This window comes from Salvia splendens, chromosome 15, assembly GCF_004379255.2.
Source record: "Salvia splendens isolate huo1 chromosome 15, SspV2, whole genome shotgun sequence".
NCBI classification, from domain to species: Eukaryota; Viridiplantae; Streptophyta; class Magnoliopsida; order Lamiales; family Lamiaceae; genus Salvia; species Salvia splendens.
The window spans coordinates 18,472,272-18,489,805 of NC_056046.1; the positions used below are offsets into that span (position 1 = coordinate 18,472,272).

The following is a 17,534-nucleotide window of genomic DNA, read 5'->3' on the forward strand; positions in this document are numbered from 1 at the left end:
ATACTCCCTCCGTCCCATTAAATATGCAACATTTGCTTTTCGACACAGGATTTTATGTAGTGTTGTTTTGTGAGTTAATGAAGAAAAGTAAAGTAAGAGAGAAGAAAAAGTAGAGATAGTATTGTTTCCATTTTTAGAAACGTTTCATTTTTAATGGGACAGACCAAAAAGGAAAACGATTCATTTGTAATGGGACAGATGGAGTATTAAGTTTGTGACATTTTTGTCTCTAACATATTGTTTTGGTACATTTTAGTCTCAAACAAGGTCACAAACTTCATGTATGAGACCCGAAAAGAATTTTATGGAAAATGTACGGGAACAAAATTGGACTTTATTCCTCGATTATAATTAAGTTATTAAATGGTTCAAACATTTTTACTGTTAGTTTTAATAGAAAATGGTTATTTTTTACCAAAATAATATGTTTGTGACTAAAAGGTACCAAAACAATATATTAAGGACCAAAATGTCACAAATTTAATATACGGAACCAAAAAGAATTGTAAGGCAAATGTAAGGGACCAAAATTGAATTTTAGTCTGCGCATAAATAAGTTGGGGGCAAGGATCCCCTGCTGTGCACAGCAGGGGCTGTGCCAAAATATGCAAGTACAACAAATTAATATTTTAATAGTATAATTTAAAATTAAAATAATGAAATGGGTGTAATAGCATCTCTGTTGTGCTATCAGTCACATCAGGGAATGTCTACTGTTACATTAATAAGTATTTCATTTATCTCAATTAAGACGATACATTTTCATTTTTAGTTTTTCACATCTAAGATAATATATTTATATTTTTAATAATGTTCTCTCTCTAATAATACAACCAACTACTTTTTTATCTTTTCAATTAAATATTAAAGTTTCTCTCTATAATACTCCTTGTTAGATCATCTATTTCTCTCTCTAATTAACAACATTAATCAACAACTACTCAAATCTCATACCAATTAAAAAATATATCATCTTAACCATACATACAAAGAAAGTAGTACATAAATAAGTGACATGGAGTACTTTAATTCTCACATCAATGTTTCTATTATTGCCAAAATTTTGTACGGTACATTATATTCCAAAATATAAAATAATAAATATTAAATTTATCTAAAGAATGGAATATTTTTAAGTTAATATCTCAAATACTCCCAGACATTTATCCGGTAATTAAGAATATATAATTTTAGAAAGACCCAATTCGATTGTATTGCCGTTTGGTTTTTGAATGAGCAGTAGCTATTACTACAGTCCATTCAAAACAAAAACAAAAACAAAAACAAAAACAAAAACAAAAACAATAATCAGTGTGGTCTGCCACACACTTTCTCTCTCTAGTCTCAACACCAAGCAAGCAAGCCAAGTGCAAATCTGAAGGAATGGCAGACTACGAGCAACAGCAGCACATGATCCCCAAAGAAACAGCCCTCCAAGCCCTCAACACCATAATCCAGCTCCACTTCGAGAAAACCCTCGAGAAAAAGCGCGCCGTGGATCTCCAAAAAAAGGAGCTATGGAAGCTCTTCCACCTCTTCTTCCTCTTCCTCGGCCTCGTCTTCGCGGCCCAGGCTCAGGCCTCCCCGCGCCTCCAGTGCCGCCACTGCTGGGTCCCCATCGGCCTCCTCTCCATGGCCCACCTCATCTTCTACGTCTCCGTCGCCCAGACGCTCCGCTGCATCAACGGCTTCAAGTACCAGCGCCGCTGCCACAAGCTCACCCTCGGCGTCGCCACGGATCGGCTCCGGCGACTCAAGGAGGCCGGCGCCGGCGCGGTGGATGAGATTGAGGAGCTGGAGATCCACTACCAGGAGCCGCCGGAGAGCTATTTTGGTAAGTTTAAGAGGAATTGGGCGCTGCATTTTGGATTCTTGATCTTCATTTATGGATTTATGGTTTCCTCTTCCGTTGTAATGCTCTGTTATTAGTAATTTAGTAAGTACTACATTGTGGATTGGATTGGATTGGATTTCATTTGGGGATCTTTCTTACTACTAAATTACTAATTGCTTAATTCCATTACTTTATCTTTATTCTTTACAATTGGAAAACTAACAAATATCTGTTTATTACTCATGTGGACGTTTATCGATTTTTACATAGATTCAAATCATATGAATAGACACATGCCTGTAATAAATGTAACATAAATAGATAAAGGTTGATTTGCTGCTAAAATCACATATTCATGTACTAGTACTGAATTATTTTAGTAGTACTAAAAATCTAAAATACGCGACGCCCGACAAATCATAATAAAAGTATTAACTATGTTGACACATTCATGGCCTTCGTTAATGTTAGTCTCACTCTCATCGCAACCTCTCACTCTTCTCTCCCACTCTTATTGTTTGTTGTTTGTTCTTCTCTTTCGCTCTCTAATCCAAGTTGCTACAACAAAATCCCCAAATCTTTGTTTCAAAGACTATCAACTATACTTTTTACATTTATTCTTGTGATGACTCAAATTCCCCATCTATTGGATGGAGGACAATTGTCTTAGAAAATCATCCTTTATTGCGACAAAATTACTCATTACCATATTACAAACCAACTCACATATAACTACACGGTTTAACAAGAGATGAATTCTCATGTTTACATGCCAAAAACTCAGCAAGTTCCATGATTTGTTCAGTTGGCGACAATCTGATAACCATCACCACTCTCTGCATCGTCTTCTTGATCTTGGTGGCTGATGTCATCGTATTCCCCAAGCAACGGATCTGATCCATGCTGCTGCGCCGTCTGTTGGCCCATCATCTGCATCAAGATTTGCTCAGGCTTCAAGTTGTTCAAATTATGTTGCGATTTCTTTGACTTTTTGGCATACAGAGAATCCAGCATACTAAAATAAGGGCATGTTTTCGAATCCTCCGGCCTCCTCTTGTTGCTCTCTTTCACTCTCTTATAGTACTTATTTATATTCTCCCATTTCTCTTTACACCTCTTTGCATTTCTGTCGTGCCCCATCTTCTTCATGCAAGCCGATATCTCCTCCCACAGAGGCCCTTTCGGCCCACTGTCTTGGTACTTCAAATCAAGATCAGTTTTGAGCGATATCAAAGCTTCTACTTCCGCCTTCGGCCACCTTGAGGAGCTCGCCTGAATGGTGTTCTCGCCTCCGCTGTGATCATGCTTGTCAGTGTGAGTGGAAGTCTCACCTCCACCATTCTCTAGTAAGTAGCTAACCTTCTCCAACTCATTCTCTTGTTTACCAGAAGCTTTCTCAAACAATGGACCGAGGATTTCTGGGACGTGCAGTGAAGGCATCTGCTGAGCGATCTTCTGCAAGAAGGCAAGCACAGCCGCATCCTTAGCTGCTGCAATTGCTCTTTCTTGAGCCAGAAACTCCTGCTCCCTCTTTATCCTGGCCGTTTCTTGCGCCTTCCATGCTTCCTCCCTAGCTATCCGATCCTTCTCACATTTCTCTATAGCTTCAACGAACTTGTTGAGCAAATCCTCTTGCTTCTGCAAGACATCCTTCATCAACCTCTCCAAATAGTCTGCTAGCTTCCTATTCCTCTTCACACTCCCCTCGGAGTCTTTCCCACACGAGGATGCAGTGGACGTGGAGGCCGACAGGAACTCAGCATCAGGGTCTTGGCTTGAACAAGGTAACGCGGAGAAGTCCTGACTGAAAGTGACGCCGCCCTTGGCCATTGCAGCCGTGGCATCGACTGCGTAGGAAGGAATCAGGTTCAACGGAGTGGATGGCATAGAGAATTGGGCGTCGAGAAACTCTAATTGTTCGAAGAATCTATAGTTTTTGCAGTTGTGCCGACTGGATCGGCCATCTTTGGTCCTTCTGTGATATTTATAAATGTTTTCAAACTTCTCTTTGCATTTCTTGGCGCTTCGATTGTATCCAAGCTCACCTAATTTCCTGATAGCAACATAAATCATAAACTCCAAAACCCTACAAATTCGCCTAATTCAATAAACCATAAACTCCAAAACCCTACAAATTCGCCTAATTCCATAAACCATAAACTCCAAAACCCTACAAATTCGCCTAATTTCATAAACCAGCAATTAATTATACAAAAACAGTTCACACATCCATTTCACAACTCGATAAAGGGCAAAACCACAAATTGAATCAATCAATCAGCAAAGATTCAATCCAAACAACATAAACTTGCAGCAAAACCCCAAATTGATTCAATTCGATGAAGAAACAGAAGTAGAGAAGGGAATTAGGGCAAATTACGAAGTACTAAAATGGAAATGAGAGCTACCTACCTGGAAACTTCATCCCAAAGAGGACCTTTAAGCGGGGAGTCACGAAATGCTGTATCCATTTCAGACCTTACTTTGAGCAACGACAATGTCTCCTCGCGCGGCCACCGCGGTCCGCCTGAGCTCCGCTCGCCGTCACCGTCTTCATCGTTAATCCTGGCGGCGACTGGAGCTGAGCCGCCATTGTTTTCGACGAAAATAGAGCTCTCCAGCATGCTTTCCTCCCCAAATTTGAGACCAGCTTTTTAAATCGGGTGAATTTTTGGTTGAGCAGTTAAGGTAAAAATTAGACGATCTTGTTTGAATTTTGCTGGGAAATTATTATCTCTTGTCAGATTTACTTATTATCTTTTTCTGGCAATTTTTCAAATTTAAGCACAAAAAAGGGGTGGTGAAGAAGTAGGGTTTGCTTTCTTTTATCTGACTCAGAGGATAAGAGCGGCGTTGTGGTATGGAGTCGTAGTCAATAATATATGTCGGAATTTCATAGGTTTGAAAAGATGAAATTCTACAATTTCAAATGTATTTGACTTTTTCGAAATGCACTATTGTTTTCACAAAAAATAATTCAAATTTACATACAGTAAATATATGTGGCATTTAATACTACAAAGAAGAAGTTTAATTATTGCATTACAATCACTTGCACTATCGCCTATTATCATTTAATACTACACCAAATGGACATGTGAACCATCTTTAAGAAAATTACACTCCAGTCTCCAGCGTTTCCAATTTATTAATTTTCTGCCCTTTCAATTTAAATTTGATCAATAATAGTCACATATGAATCTTTTATTTATTTATTTTATTAATGAAACTAAAAATTGTCATTTAAGTCAGTAGTATAATTTTTTTATTAAGTTCTAGATAATCTTATAACCTTCAAAGTACTATTAAATTAAACCATTTTCGTATCTTTTGCAATTTTTCATATACAATTTAAATTTTGAAGAAATTTATTATTGAAATACTAACAAAAGTTACTTAACTTCAGAGTATATTTGATTTGTACTATATTATGATGGTTGATTTTTAGATGACTATGATGTACATGGTAAAAATATAATAACAAAAGTTACAAAAGTCACAATAAATTGATGAGTGAACTATAAAAATAGTTTTTGGACTTTGCACATATACAGTTCCTAAAATTTAAAAATATCATTTGCAGTTCATAAACTTTGCATATTTTTAGTCATTTCACACTTTTTTGTAAAAAAAATTCAAACTTAAATGTCTCCCAAGCTTTGTAAGATATTTGTGTACTTTAATTTATCCAAACTATTGGAAATTAATAACAAATTCCAAACTAAGCACCCAAACTATAAAAAAATTTAAATTAAGCACATGCACCACACTTTGCATTTATATGAATATACGAATGCAGGATTATGTTAGGATGACAACCCTTTTTAAAGTGACAATGTACCATCAATCTCGTGCTGCCACGTGGCACGTTATCCAGCAATATTCATTTAGTATATGTTTACAGATTGCATGATAGTAATAAGTGGATTGTTGTGTAGATTGTTAAGTATGACTGTATAAGCATAAAATGTTTCAGTTGCAGTATGTATATAGACATATTGCTTTTTTATACCGTTATTTTGTTGTATAGCTAATACAGCAATACTCAGCACTCCACACAACAATCTACGTAGTACTATCATGCAATATATAGAAATCCATCTAAAACACTTACTATGATATTGCTGGATACGCCCATAATATTGTTGGATAGCGTGCCACGTGGCAGCACGAGGTTGGTGGTACGTTATCACTCTAACTATGGTGGCACCCTAATGCTCCCCTATGAATGCATCTTATAATTTCAAGTTGAACTTTATATTGTTTCCCTAGTTTCCTAAAAATAGAAACTCTTTCTATTCTGATCTATTTTCTAAAAATAGAAACTTAACATTTTAGGAAACTTTTTTCTCTCTATGAGATGACACCTATTTTTCAATAACACATTTTTCTTTATATTTCTCTTATTTTATCAATCTTATATTAAATCTCTTGCTATATCAAAAGTTTATATTTTTAAAAAATAGAGGAAGTAATATTTATATTAGAAAATATTTCAAGTTTCATCATGTAACTAATGAATACATTATATAAGTCACTCACTCTCTTTCTCTCTCCAATTAACCAAGTTAACCAATAACTTCAAAAATCTCGTGCCAACTAAGAAATGTGTCATCTTAGCCGGGACGGAAGGATTAGTATTTAATTTTGTCATTCAAAATATTTAGAATTGAATTAATAAATTTCATAAAATTATGATTATAATTTAATTTTATGGTACCAAACGGATCTAAGAGATTGAAAATTTAAACTTTTATAAAATGTCACTAAAAGTTATAAAAATAGCCGACGACCAAGTTGAAACAATCCCCAAAAAATGTTGTATCGTTGCTCAACGCCATGCACACCCAATGACCCAATTCATAAACACTTGCCAACATGCACCATGAAAAATACAAGGCTGAGCATTCGTTTTTCAATTTGATTTTTGCTAAAATCAACAAAAATGAGTTTGCAATTTTATTTCTAAAGAGATCTAAATCAAAACCAACATTTATAAAATCGGCATAAAAATTTGTAATTTTAGAAATAATATCAAAACTGAACCGAATTGTCGGTAAAAAATCCAAAAAATTAAAACCTAATTATTTTTAGTATACCACATAGACAGGTCCAGAAAAACAAATTTTGAAAGAGAGAAAACTCTAGTCCGAAGCCAAAATCCGAGAAAACCAATCAAAATTCAATATTTCGGTCGTTTATGAATTTCGAAATTTATGCTCGCCCCGGTAAAAAAATCACCAAAAATTGCATTTGCACACATTCCTGCTTGACAGCGACGATGTAAACAACAATGGAAAGGGTAGTTAAAATTTTGACACTAGGATTTTGAAATTTTGAACAGAAAAATTAGTCAGCAGTAGCACACATGCCAAATTATTCTATAAAAGAATGTAACAGTTTCAGAATGCAGAGGAAATCTAGTGAATAGCTTGATATACTTGAGCAAGCACAAGCCAGAAATGAAAATATTAAGCCAAATTATTCTAAGCAACAGTACTTCCCATAAGGCATTAACAGGATCCCAACGCTCTCATGTTAGCGTTCTTCTGTTACAAAGCCATGGGATGGATAGACGAGAGTAAGTTTGGCAAATTTCCAGCTAGACATGCTACTAGTATAATAGGTTTACCCGTATATTTCAGGCATCTTGTTGAGACTTTTTGGCCTCATGCTCTTTCCATTGATCAGGGGTCACAGCCTTTGTTATGGAGAGAGCGTGAATATGTTTCATCTCTTCCGCCAACGCAGAATTCACCAGCCGGTGCCTCTCCAGCAGTCTTTTTCCTTCAAATTCTTGTGATACAATCTCAATGCTGTAACTTGCACCACAACTAGCAACAAACATAAAGTTGGGTAAAGACGTGGATTATTACACTACAAATCATTATCGAAAGTTCAGTTGTATTTGCATGCGTGCTTACCCCCCAGATGTGTCGATAACATCCTGAAATTAGAACAGATGAAAACAAAGAAAAGGTAAGAATTCCAAGGAAGACAATAACGTCAATGAAATAGAACGAATTTTGAAAGCACAAAAAATAGCCATAGTTTCAACAGATAACAGCCTAGCATGGTTGTCCTCCATCCTCCCCCGACTACAAGTTAAGTAAAGCCCTTCGACCCCAGACATGCATACAAACACAACCTCTTGCCTCGGACTCATTAAACAACCTCAAACTGCACGAATACATTAGAATCCGATTCATAGTTTTGCTGACATCTCGCCACATATGTAAGCCACTTACAAAATTTGAAGACATTGCTCCAGCTCGGCATAACTCGTTGATGAGGAAGCTTTGAGAAGATACAAGTACAATTATACATATCAATGAAATACCTCACAAACCCCCTCCCCTCATAGCCAGAGCTTGATAGAAATATCCCCTTTTGAATTCTACCTTTATGATAACATAGGTGACGTGAGCCCTAATGTGCAGTAGGAAACACATCTCAATGCCTCATATAGTAGCGTTTATAGATCAAATGAGCTATCTCTTAATATTTTGGGACGAGTTCTCATGTTTGGCATGTAACAAAGGGATACCTGCTACTAGAAACTATTGAGCACTAATCACATATATAGCTAAATGATTTCATGGTTGTGAAAACAGTGAGTGATTTTAGTTAATGCTACATCAAACCATATTTAATCCTCAATCAGGTTGCGGAATGACTCTCAATATTTGTTCCCAGGCTCAACAGCAATGAACTCAAAATAGAGAACCCTAGAAACTAGTCTATGGATATGTAACTCAATCAATACAAATACTCCCAGCGACATGTTCATCATCAAAGGGAAGATCAAATTCAAAACCTGTAAAATTCTAATCGTTATCCCCAAAATAGAAACGAGATATGACCAACTGAAGCCTGCTACGGTCGTTATTCCCCCAAAATTCAGAGAATCACACATTAACTAGTAATATTCCAGAAACTAATCATTCAGCAGTAATAAAAATGGATAGTAAAGGCAAAGAGAAGAGTGATAAATGAATATAAAATTACAAGATGAGAAGGATTGAGCTTGGACTTTAAGGTTGATTCAACTTGCTCCTTGCTCACCGCCATCTCTGAGTCTGAGTTTCCCTGCGTTTTTTATGTGCGTGGGTTTTAAGCTTCAACTTTGTAAATAAAGATACTTTCTTCAAAAGAAATGATTCTCCTTAGTCATAGAAATGGGCTTCACTTTGGGCTTGAAATGGGCTCTGCATACGTTTTGATTCATCTTGGATTCTTATTTCTTGGCCCGTAATTTTACTGAATTTTATTATTTGAACTATTTAAAATAAAATATTCAAAACTGGCGGACTGGAAAAGCAGTGGAAAAATGGGGTAGGATTTTGAGATTTTAGGAGATTACATTTTGAGGGAGAAACTCGGAGAGAGTTTGGTGTCGAAGGTGTGGAAAGCGAACCACAGAAGCAGCGGTGATGCGGTGGTTCTGAAGCAAATAGCGGCCACCAAGCTGACGTCACACCTCAGGAATTACCTCGTCGCCTTCTTGTCCTCCGTTAACCATCCCAACATAATCCGCCTCCTCCATTTCTTCAAAGTAACCTCTTCACTTTCGTTGCTTACAAATTGTCAAATTTGCTATGAATTTTTGTAATTAATTCACCTATTTTGAACTTTTTTATGCAACAACATATTTTATGTAGAAGTTTCTATATTTAACTTGAGAATGATCAGATAGGCTCAAGCTCACCTTAATAATTTGTCATAATTTGATTCTGATTTAGAGAGTTGTAACAAATCTGTCTTCCTACAGAGAGATAGGCTTTCAGTTCTCAGGCTTAATAATTTGTCATAATTTCGATTGCCATGACTAAATATCACATGATTATCCATTTGGAATTGAGTTGTGAGATTATTTTAGTTGGAGGGAGTGGCTATGACTAATTATCACATGATTATCCATCTAGGATTAAGTTGAGAGATTCAATCTCATGAACCAAACACAATAGTACATATTTAATCCGAGGTATAATCTTGCAAACTGAACAGCCCCTTATTGTATAGTCCTTGATAAGATAAGACAAAACCATGCTCAGTATCAGGATTATGTTATCCTTGTCATGGAGTTTTGCGAGGGGGGGAATTTAGCTTCTTTCATACGACTCCACGGCAGAGTTCAACAGTGTCTAGCCAAAAGATTCATGCAGCAGCTAGGTAAAATTTTGTTCAACTGCTAAATGGAAGTATATATATTTCTTATTTGGCATAAACTTAGGGTATCAGGTAATGGCCCCCAAGTGTTGAAACAGAATCATATTGTTCACCGTGATCTCAAGCCTGAGGTATGTCCCTATCTCAAGCTCAACTTTTATTATTTTCCCGGTCATTTTCAGACAACTCAACAACGTGTCTCTTCCCTGCAACCATCTCAGAATATACTCTTGTCTGGCTCTGAGTATGACCCGGTTCTAAAAATTGCTGATTTTGGACTATCAAGGTAATACTGCTAAAAGATCTAGACTAAAGTATGCTAATTATTATATTGTAACAGGCCATCTATTATCAGTTTAACTTGGTTTTTTTCATTTGGGGCTCAGGATATTACTACCTGATGACTCTGCACAGACAGTGTGTGGATCTGTATTTTACATGGCTCCAGAAATTCTACAGTTCCAGAGATACAATCACAAGGTTTGTTATATTTCTTGACTAGATTATAGTATTATCAAAGAATAATGATCTAAGCTTCTTGATAGGTCGATATGTGGAGTGTTGGTGCAATTCTTTTCGAACTTCTTAATGGTTACCCCCCTTTTCATGGCAGGAGTAGGGTTCAGGTAGCATATGAAATCATTTCAACTGGCAGACTTCCAGCTCTCTCTAATATAGACCAACACACTTTTGAGATTGTGTTCATTTTAATAGTATTTCATTTTTTCTTAAATATAGTCTTTCTCTTAAGTAAAGTGTTATCCAGCTTCTGCAGAATATCAAGAAGTCTACCTCTCTTCCATTCGCTCCTTTAATTCTTCCACAGTTGCATCCTGATTGTGTTGACTTGTGTTCGCGGTTGCTATCCATTAGTCCAGGTCTAAGCTCTCTACAAATGATTAGGCTTCTTCTTATCATACACGTCAAACTGAAACAGTTCGAGTATAGCGAGTCACAGTATGAGCTTTCTTTGCAGATGGTCGTCTATCATTCGAGGAATTTTATCAACACAACTTCTTAAATCATTGAAGTTGGAGTCGTTTCCCAACTGATGAAGTAAAAGCTTAAAGCTGTATTTTCTTACTAGGAACCTCTATTTGTCTATCATACATATGTTGACAAGCTTGATAATCATCAGGTACCGTTGTAATCTGCTGTCATTGCCATAGTCATAGCATGTTCAGTTATTTCAAGCATAGCAAGTAAAAACTACACCAGCCTAAAAAGTACACCGGCTTATTGATATCAAGAACAAACGCACATCTGCTCGAGCTACCTGTGACACCTTTTCCAATTGATTTTTGCGACATACTCAAGATACGTTTATGGGCTGAGGTGTCACTGTGATAATGCTGAGGTGTCACTGTGATAATGCCACCACACGAAGAGGGACGATGTTGCATGAAAGTGACTCTCTTGCTGTTTTTACCTGAACAATGGAACCATGATTTCTGCTTGTTTACTCCACCGGTGGTATTAATGTCATCTGAGCTCCGATTTGACCATATCAGAGGGTATCACAGTCTCAGGCTGAGGGCAGCTTGCGACCGGGCTGTTGGAGAACGGAATGTTATCAACTCGTTCAGGCCATGTACTATTACTATTCCTTCTGTTCATTTGTACCTTCAATATCCTCAACGAGTAATAATTGGAGATTAGTGAAGAGTCATGGATTAAGGCTTCTTATTTATCTGCACATTTTTGTCTTTAAAGAGTAATTCGGCCTTCTATCTATGAGAATAGGATATGGACACCCTAAATGAAACAGTGTAAACTATAAATAGCATTTTGGGTGACAAAATTCCAACCCAAAGTTGAAGATTAATGGGGTGCTATTTCCTGCTTAGATTTCATCCATCAAGCAAATGAAATATCACCATCTTCTCATAGCAACATTCTTCTCTACTGCAATTATACAACTCTATATACACAACTTTATATACATAATTTAACCAACCTTTACAATAAGTTTTTTACCCAACTTTGGTAGTTAGATCAGACGCCAAATCTGGCCTCACTGTCAAAATCATATATGTACACAGAAAATGGACGATTTCACCAAGATCTTGAAACAAAATCAAACGAACCATGGCAAACACATTCTGTACAGATAGATCTTTACTATAGGGATGACCATAACTTAATACGTGCTTGAACTCGCTTAGCAGAGCTGAGACCTCAGGATTTACTTTAATTTAAGCAACGAATCTTTCATTTTTCTGTAGCCATGGAGCTCCTCCAGAGCATTAGCTGTAGTCTTGGATGTCACAAGCCCAAGCCCAGATGACACAATATTTGAAGCAGAAGACTGCTGGACTCTTGGCTCTTCAGATATTTCAGTAGTGTCCTTGACACTGTTGGTCGGTGTCTGAAGCGTGGAGCCCTGTAGATCTTGGTGAAGAGGTGGTGCTTTGTTCAGCATACGAACAAGAGCACCGACAGCAGCATCTTGTGATCTTTTAACAAATAAAGTACCCCCGGGCTCATTCGGATGTCCTGGCAGCTCAAACAAACCTGACCTGTCAGAACCATCCAGGACTGCTTAGTTCAAGTTTATTCCAAGCAGCCAATTAAGTGGAGTACATCCTATTTCAGGTCATTAAGAGATCAAACTTGAACTTTGAATAAGGCACAAATTAATTGTCTTTGTGTCTAGTTTGTTAACATTAGTAGAAATTGCAAAACATCACTACAACCTTAAAATGAGATCGACATCCAAGCCAACAAAATTAAGCACATACTCCCTCCGTCCCCAAAGAATATGCACTTTGGGTTCGGCACGGGTTTTAATGTAAAATTGGTAAAGTAAGAGAGAGGTAGAGAGAAAAAGTAATTAAAGTATTGTTAGTGGAGAATGGGTCCCACCTCATTAGAGAGAAAAGACTTTCCTAAATTATAAAGTGCATATTCTTGTGGGACGGACTAAAAAGGAAAGAGTGCATATTCTTGTGGGACGGAGGGAGTAATATATTAACAGATTGGGCTTAAGCATGCCCCAGTAATTAGTAATCAGCTTTACTACTGTATACAAAAGACTGAACTTCACCTTTTCTATTAATATTAAAAACAGTAGTTGTGACCAGATCAAACATTTTTTCTTCAGGTCATTAGCATATGCGAGCGCATAAAAAAGAGAACGATTATACATCAAAGTATGTTATCTTTCTCACATTTCCAGATATAGAATTGACGGCCAGTGATTAATGGCCTATCATTATAATGGATATAGTCATTAGGACACTACAATCTTGAATGATTGAAACTGATTATATTATTAACAGGCTGAAAAAGGCTGCACTATATAATGTACATATCATGGAGATTGTGCTTGTGCACTGGGACTACCATATGTGAGAAATTTGAAGACTAGTTAAAACATTAAAGTTAGCTGAAAGTCCTGTTAGCAATATGTTGTAGATTTTCGATTAATCCTATGATTTGGAGTACAGTTAAGAACTTTTATATTGTCCACAGGAGTATGCAACTATGATGTGAATGTGTAATTCATGAACCCTTACAAAATGCAAATCATTATATTGTCCACAGGAGTATGCAACTATGATGTGAATGTGCAATTCATGAACCCTTACAAAATGCAAATCATTATATTGTCCACAGGAGTATGCAACTATGATGTGAATGTGTAATTCATGAACCCTTACAAAATGCAAATCATGAACAGAAGATTAACACATTGTGTATATGAAAGTGCAATTCCTGAAATGATTGGGTTGTAGGAGGCATGTCAGATGGTGTTCTACAAACATTATGGTGGTGGTAGCTCAGGAAAAAAGTTTTTCTAAGTTCTAACATAAAGGTGCAACAGTAGGCTACATTTGAATTAAATACCAAGTTCTCGTTGTGGTCGCCTTTAAATAAGTATGAACCTTTTATGCTATCAATGAACAAATTAATACAGTGCAGAGGTGGTTAATTGCATGTGATCTTTGGTTGATATATAATGACTGGATATTTTAAGTTCCACTTTAGAATTCGGAAATCAGAAGTATATTACTTAAACAACCAGAATAGTGTCTATGCTGAGAACAGATGAGGAAACATGTAAGGTTTTGATGAGAGCAAGCAAACTTATGGCAACATGAGTTATACAAACACTAGTTAATGCTTCATCTTTTGCAGAAATATGAAAAATGAACAACAAAGACCAATCCCGGTGATGAAAACAAAACAATAGCTTAATCAATTTTCTTTCAAAGAAGGTCATGAGAAGCTCACAAAGCAACATCTAGGACCAAACAATTTGGCAAATTTAGTAGAGTGTGGTGTACAATATTTCTGAAAGCATACCATGTAGGAACTTTACCAGCAAGCCTAATTTCTGTCTGCCTAACCAGAACTTTCCAATAGGATGAGAAGAGATTAGAGTACTTTAAAAAAATTTACATATGCAGCTTTTGAAAAAGAAAATTCTTCAGAATCTTTAGTTTGCTAGAAATAATTACTATTCCTAATCCCTAAGAGGTGCTAATCCTAGGCACAAATACATCTTCCCCCTTCAAGGAACTCCAGGTTGCTGATGCATTTAGTAGGCTAATCACACATATCTCATATGTATAACACCAAAATATCTAAACATTGAGAAGCATGTTCTGCTTGTGCAATTGGGAATATTAAACTACTGTACAAGGTTGCACAAATACCTGGAACTTGGATCGAGTATTTCGTCATCCTCAACGACAAACGGTCCATCATCATAATCATCCTGAAATGATAACCTGCTGGAAAATGATTTAGATGGTGAGCTATTCACTGATGGTCTTGCCCCAGATATCTGGTGTAGTCTATCCTTGCTGAACGAGAGTAACTGCAGCATGAAGCACTGCTTAGTAAAGCATTTGTCACAAACTATATAATTACTCTACACTATAATCAAACTACATGCCTTGTCAGTTGTTGAGGTTGGCCTCACATGTGCAATGTTCTCAGCAGCTGTTAGTAGAGTAGCTTTCAGGGGAGGTGAAGGGGGCATCAGTTGTTTGTTCGGCAGTGAAGGCATGCTAGAAAGCTTCGTCACAGGTATGCTAACAGGAGCACTTTCACACCGCAAAAGAGCTTTAGATATATGACTATTGGGAACATAGGTGGGTGGCGATGGAGATGGAGATGGTGAAAACACAGGGGAAGGCCAATACTCATCATAACTTGGAGTCTTCATGTAAGCGACAAGTGTTTCATCAGGTACGTGATGAGGCAAGGATGGTGGTGGGAGACGACGGCAGCGCTGTTTTGCTAAAGAGGCATGGGAATCGGAGTATGTTGGCGAAGGTGAAGGCGAGGGGTTAGCTGAAGGTGGTGATGCTCGATACAAGTCATAACTCCAACTGTGCCTCCTTCCAAATGGAGACGAAGATGGGGAGCTCTGTGATACAAAACCAGAAGGAAACCTTTTCAGTGGTTCTGCCATGGGACTCCCAACATATTCTGGAATGAACTGCGGTGATATAGGAGTTGAAGGATCTGAACCCATATCCACTACAGATGACCGATACAAGACTGAGAGGCAAAGCCTGCCACAAGAAGTGTCAACCGGAGTAAATACAAATCGCTGCATATCTGCCTCTTCTCTGCGGGTGAACGGCTCAACAAAAGACGAAACTCGATGGGCAAGATTATACATCCTAATATGAGCCGATGAAGTGAGATCCCGGAACAGCTTATAAGCAGGCAAAAGCCTAACTGTGGCATACAGAGACCTCAACAACAGTATAGACTTCTTGTACAAAGCATGAGAGCTCGTACAATTCGACCTCTTCTTACTCCCAGTAGAGCCACCATTCTTCTTACTCTCATATTGTAAAACCCATCTCTCAATAATCCTCTCATTCTTCCCTTCACACCCAAACTCCTCATTATCCGAGCCATAGTAATGCCTCTCCTTCCCCGACACAAATCCTGTTTTAGGGGAGAAATTCAAAGGATCCCAATCAATAGGCCTCTGCAATAGTATAACATCAACGATCATAGGCTCAAGGTTACTCTGGCGCCAAAAGTCTATGTTCTCTAAGGCAGCAGGGCAATCCCTAAGTGCTAAATTAAACCACTTATCCCGAGGCCTAAAACTGGAAGAAGAGGAGGAAGAAGAGGAGGGAGACAGCGAGGACAAAACCTGCTCCCCGCTGTAATTGCGAGACGAGACATAAGGGCAGCGGGATTCGAGAATTATGTGAAGGCTTTTGGCGAAAAACTCGGTGATAATCTGTTCCATTTTGGCTCGTTCCGAATGAGTGTTCCCGTGATAAGAAGCCATACAGAAAATCCCCAATTAAACCTAAAAACAACGACTTCACGGAATCAAATACTAATATCGAAACAAAGATAAGAGAAACAGAGATAGATGAACCGTGACGGCGGCCGAGGAATGATCGTGGACTGCTTTGCTTCAATGGGGATTGCTTGAGAGAAACTCAAAAAAGGGGGTTGAGGGTATTTCCGTCCGCTGTGTATGTTAGAGTTCAGATGAGAGAGTCAAGTGTGGTTATTTTTAGAACTTCTTAAAATATTAAATTGTTTTGTTATCTAATTCATTGGATGCACATTTCATATGCTGCTACTGTTTGCCAAGCCCTCCTCATCATCTTCTTCATTTGAGCACTCCTTCAATTCCGGCACCGTCGACAGAAAAGTGGTTGTGCAGATTTTGTATGAAATGTGTGATAACGAAAAATAAGAAGGGGAGAAATGAAAAGGGAGGTGATTATTGGTGTGTTTGTATAGGTTTGATGAGATGGGAGTAATGGTGTCGGACTTTGTTAAAGAGTTTCACAAACTACACGCACGCCTCTCTCGCTATCTCTTTATTCTCTATCTCTGAATGTCTCTACCATTCAGCAGAAATGCTAAATCACCTCTTTGGTCAGAACTCAATTCTTGGCGCACACACCAAACAGAAACAACCATTAATGGCCTGGCCGGATTTGAGGCTATTTCTAGCCCCATTAATGTATCATCGTCGATTCAGCTAACACACTTTCTTAATTACGCTATAACAATCTCCCCAATTACACTAAAGCTTGTCATACACAACAATAGGATAGAGCTGATGTCGCATAACCCAAAATTGACTTGAATGATTTGATCAAGATTCTACCGCTTTTTCGCAACCCAATAATTAACAAGGAACTCCAATAATTAGCAAGGAACTCGCAGCCTCGTAACCAACTGTCATTGGACATTGCAACAGAAATCGTCAGTGACTAAAATTTGAGTCATTCATATCCTTCCCCTCAATTTTTATCTAAAATGCCATTTTAGTCTTTTGAATGTTGACATCATTGTAGGGTTTTTTTTTTCTAAACCACATGTAACATTCCTCGAGTGTACTGGACTTTTTTTTATTCCGTCTTTGGGAGAGACGCATGACCCTAATGCATCTCCTTTTAATTAAACGCATGACGGAGATGCGTCTTTTATAGAGACGCATGAGGGACATGCGTCGTTAAATTTTTATTTTTTTTCTTTATTTTTTTTAAAGACGCATAAGAGTAACAGCCAAAGACGCATAAGCGTCATG

At 37.6% G+C, this 17,534-nt stretch overlaps 5 protein-coding genes across 5 annotated transcripts; 2 read left to right on the plus strand and 3 right to left on the minus strand.

The window, feature by feature from the left end:
* The first annotated feature begins 1,234 nt into the window (after positions 1-1,234).
* On the plus strand, positions 1,235-2,020 carry LOC121767702. The gene has a single exon (XM_042164027.1). The coding sequence runs from the start codon at positions 1,384-1,386 to the stop codon at positions 1,927-1,929; it is 546 nt and encodes a 181-aa protein (XP_042019961.1). The 5' UTR covers positions 1,235-1,383; the 3' UTR covers positions 1,930-2,020.
* Positions 2,021-2,495: 475 nt separating this feature from the next.
* On the minus strand, positions 2,496-4,789 carry LOC121768822 (trihelix transcription factor DF1-like). The gene is made up of 2 exons (XM_042165389.1): positions 4,247-4,789; positions 2,496-3,887 (listed from the first exon to the last, which is right to left on the minus strand). Exons 1-2 carry the CDS (start codon positions 4,456-4,458, stop codon positions 2,636-2,638), a joined length of 1,464 nt encoding a protein of 487 aa, XP_042021323.1. The 5' UTR covers positions 4,459-4,789; the 3' UTR covers positions 2,496-2,635.
* Positions 4,790-7,255: 2,466 nt separating this feature from the next.
* On the minus strand, positions 7,256-8,981 carry LOC121768994 (protein BOLA2-like). Its single transcript, XM_042165630.1, has 3 exons — positions 8,843-8,981; positions 7,759-7,781; positions 7,256-7,668 (listed from the first exon to the last, which is right to left on the minus strand). The coding sequence occupies exons 1-3, from the start codon at positions 8,903-8,905 to the stop codon at positions 7,476-7,478; spliced, it is 279 nt and encodes a 92-aa protein (XP_042021564.1). The 5' UTR covers positions 8,906-8,981; the 3' UTR covers positions 7,256-7,475.
* A 54-nt stretch (positions 8,982-9,035) lies between these two features.
* On the plus strand, positions 9,036-11,666 carry LOC121766811 (serine/threonine-protein kinase ATG1t-like). The gene is made up of 10 exons (XM_042163050.1): positions 9,036-9,050; positions 9,174-9,389; positions 9,889-10,006; positions 10,076-10,134; positions 10,225-10,289; positions 10,390-10,483; positions 10,549-10,629; positions 10,770-10,881; positions 10,980-11,059; positions 11,142-11,666. The coding sequence occupies exons 1-9, from the start codon at positions 9,036-9,038 to the stop codon at positions 11,030-11,032; spliced, it is 813 nt and encodes a 270-aa protein (XP_042018984.1). The 3' UTR covers positions 11,033-11,059; positions 11,142-11,666.
* A 248-nt stretch (positions 11,667-11,914) lies between these two features.
* LOC121768993 (autophagy-related protein 13b) lies at positions 11,915-17,094 on the minus strand. Its single transcript, XM_042165629.1, has 4 exons — positions 16,365-17,094; positions 14,907-16,292; positions 14,665-14,828; positions 11,915-12,522 (listed from the first exon to the last, which is right to left on the minus strand). Exons 2-4 carry the CDS (start codon positions 16,269-16,271, stop codon positions 12,189-12,191), a joined length of 1,863 nt encoding a protein of 620 aa, XP_042021563.1. The 5' UTR covers positions 16,272-16,292; positions 16,365-17,094; the 3' UTR covers positions 11,915-12,188.
* Between the last annotated feature and the right edge of the window lie 440 nt (positions 17,095-17,534).

Bases quoted from the DNA above. Each gene is read 5' to 3' on its own strand.
- LOC121768994 (XM_042165630.1), bottom strand. From the start codon at position 8,905: ATGGCGGTGAGCAAGGAGCAAGTTGAATCAACCTTAAAGTCCAAGCTC. The intron at 7,782-8,842 runs GTAATTTTATAT...TTCTAATTTCAG, and splicing joins AGCTCAATCCTTCTCATCTT to GATGTTATCGACACATCTGG. The intron at 7,669-7,758 runs GTAAGCACGCAT...GTTTGTTGCTAG, and splicing joins GTTATCGACACATCTGGGGG to TTGTGGTGCAAGTTACAGCA.
- LOC121767702 (XM_042164027.1), top strand. From the start codon at position 1,384: ATGGCAGACTACGAGCAACAGCAGCACATGATCCCCAAAGAAACAGCC.
- LOC121768822 (XM_042165389.1), bottom strand. From the start codon at position 4,458: ATGCTGGAGAGCTCTATTTTCGTCGAAAACAATGGCGGCTCAGCTCCA. The intron at 3,888-4,246 runs GTAGGTAGCTCT...TGTTGCTATCAG, and splicing joins CTTTGGGATGAAGTTTCCAG to GAAATTAGGTGAGCTTGGAT.
- LOC121766811 (XM_042163050.1), top strand. The intron at 9,390-9,888 runs GTAACCTCTTCA...AACCATGCTCAG, and splicing joins GCCTCCTCCATTTCTTCAAA to TATCAGGATTATGTTATCCT. The intron at 10,630-10,769 runs GTAGCATATGAA...AGTGTTATCCAG, and splicing joins ATGGCAGGAGTAGGGTTCAG to CTTCTGCAGAATATCAAGAA.
- LOC121768993 (XM_042165629.1), bottom strand. From the start codon at position 16,271: ATGGCTTCTTATCACGGGAACACTCATTCGGAACGAGCCAAAATGGAA. The intron at 14,829-14,906 runs GCATGTAGTTTG...TTCATGCTGCAG, and splicing joins CAACCTCAACAACTGACAAG to TTACTCTCGTTCAGCAAGGA. The intron at 12,523-14,664 runs GTATTTGTGCAA...TGGTTCTGACAG, and splicing joins ATACTCGATCCAAGTTCCAG to GTCAGGTTTGTTTGAGCTGC.